This window comes from Orycteropus afer, unplaced genomic scaffold (genome assembly GCF_000298275.1).
Source record: "Orycteropus afer afer isolate SDZICR_OR568_19922 unplaced genomic scaffold, OryAfe1.0 scaffold03339, whole genome shotgun sequence".
Classification (NCBI taxonomy): Eukaryota; Metazoa; Chordata; class Mammalia; order Tubulidentata; family Orycteropodidae; genus Orycteropus; species Orycteropus afer.
This window is the reverse complement of record NW_006924926.1, coordinates 7005-7413: the sequence shown is the minus strand read 5'-3', so window position 1 is coordinate 7413 and position 409 is coordinate 7005. Positions and strand designations below refer to the sequence as shown.

General features: G+C 36.2%; 1 protein-coding gene across 1 annotated transcript in view; it reads right to left on the bottom strand.

Moving 5' to 3' along the window:
- Window positions 1–225: 225 nt before the first annotated feature.
- The window catches only part of LOC103213483 (2-iminobutanoate/2-iminopropanoate deaminase-like), a 6266-nt gene continuing 6082 nt past the window's right edge, over window positions 226–409 (bottom strand). Inside the window, exon 6 of the mRNA XM_007959251.1 lies at window positions 226–282. Within this exon, the coding sequence (XP_007957442.1) occupies window positions 226–282 (57 nt within the window). The remainder of the gene's footprint in view (window positions 283–409) is intronic.

The following is a 409-nucleotide window of genomic DNA, read 5'->3' as shown; positions in this document are numbered from 1 at the left end:
TATTCAGTGATGTGAGTGTGCGTAAGTGTAATTTATAACATCAGCAACTGGAGTCATCATCTAATCTTCAATTCATATTCAATTCCTCTATTAGAGGGACTTTCCATAATAATCTTTAGATATTTTAGTCAGACTTACACTTTGAATATCCATTGTAAAAATTAAGATGTTAATTAACAAATATTATGAAAATTCCAGACTAAACAACATTGACCCCGTTTATAGTCATGCTGATGAGAGTGGTCCTTGGACAGCTATTGCTTCAATCTCAATTCGGCCTCCCTGTAAGGAAGATAATGAAACAATGTTTAGATAATTTTTCACAAATTAAGAGAGCTCCATGTTGTTGTTATGTGCCATCGAGTCGGACCCAACTCATAGCGACCCCTCCTTGGGTTTCCGAGGCAGT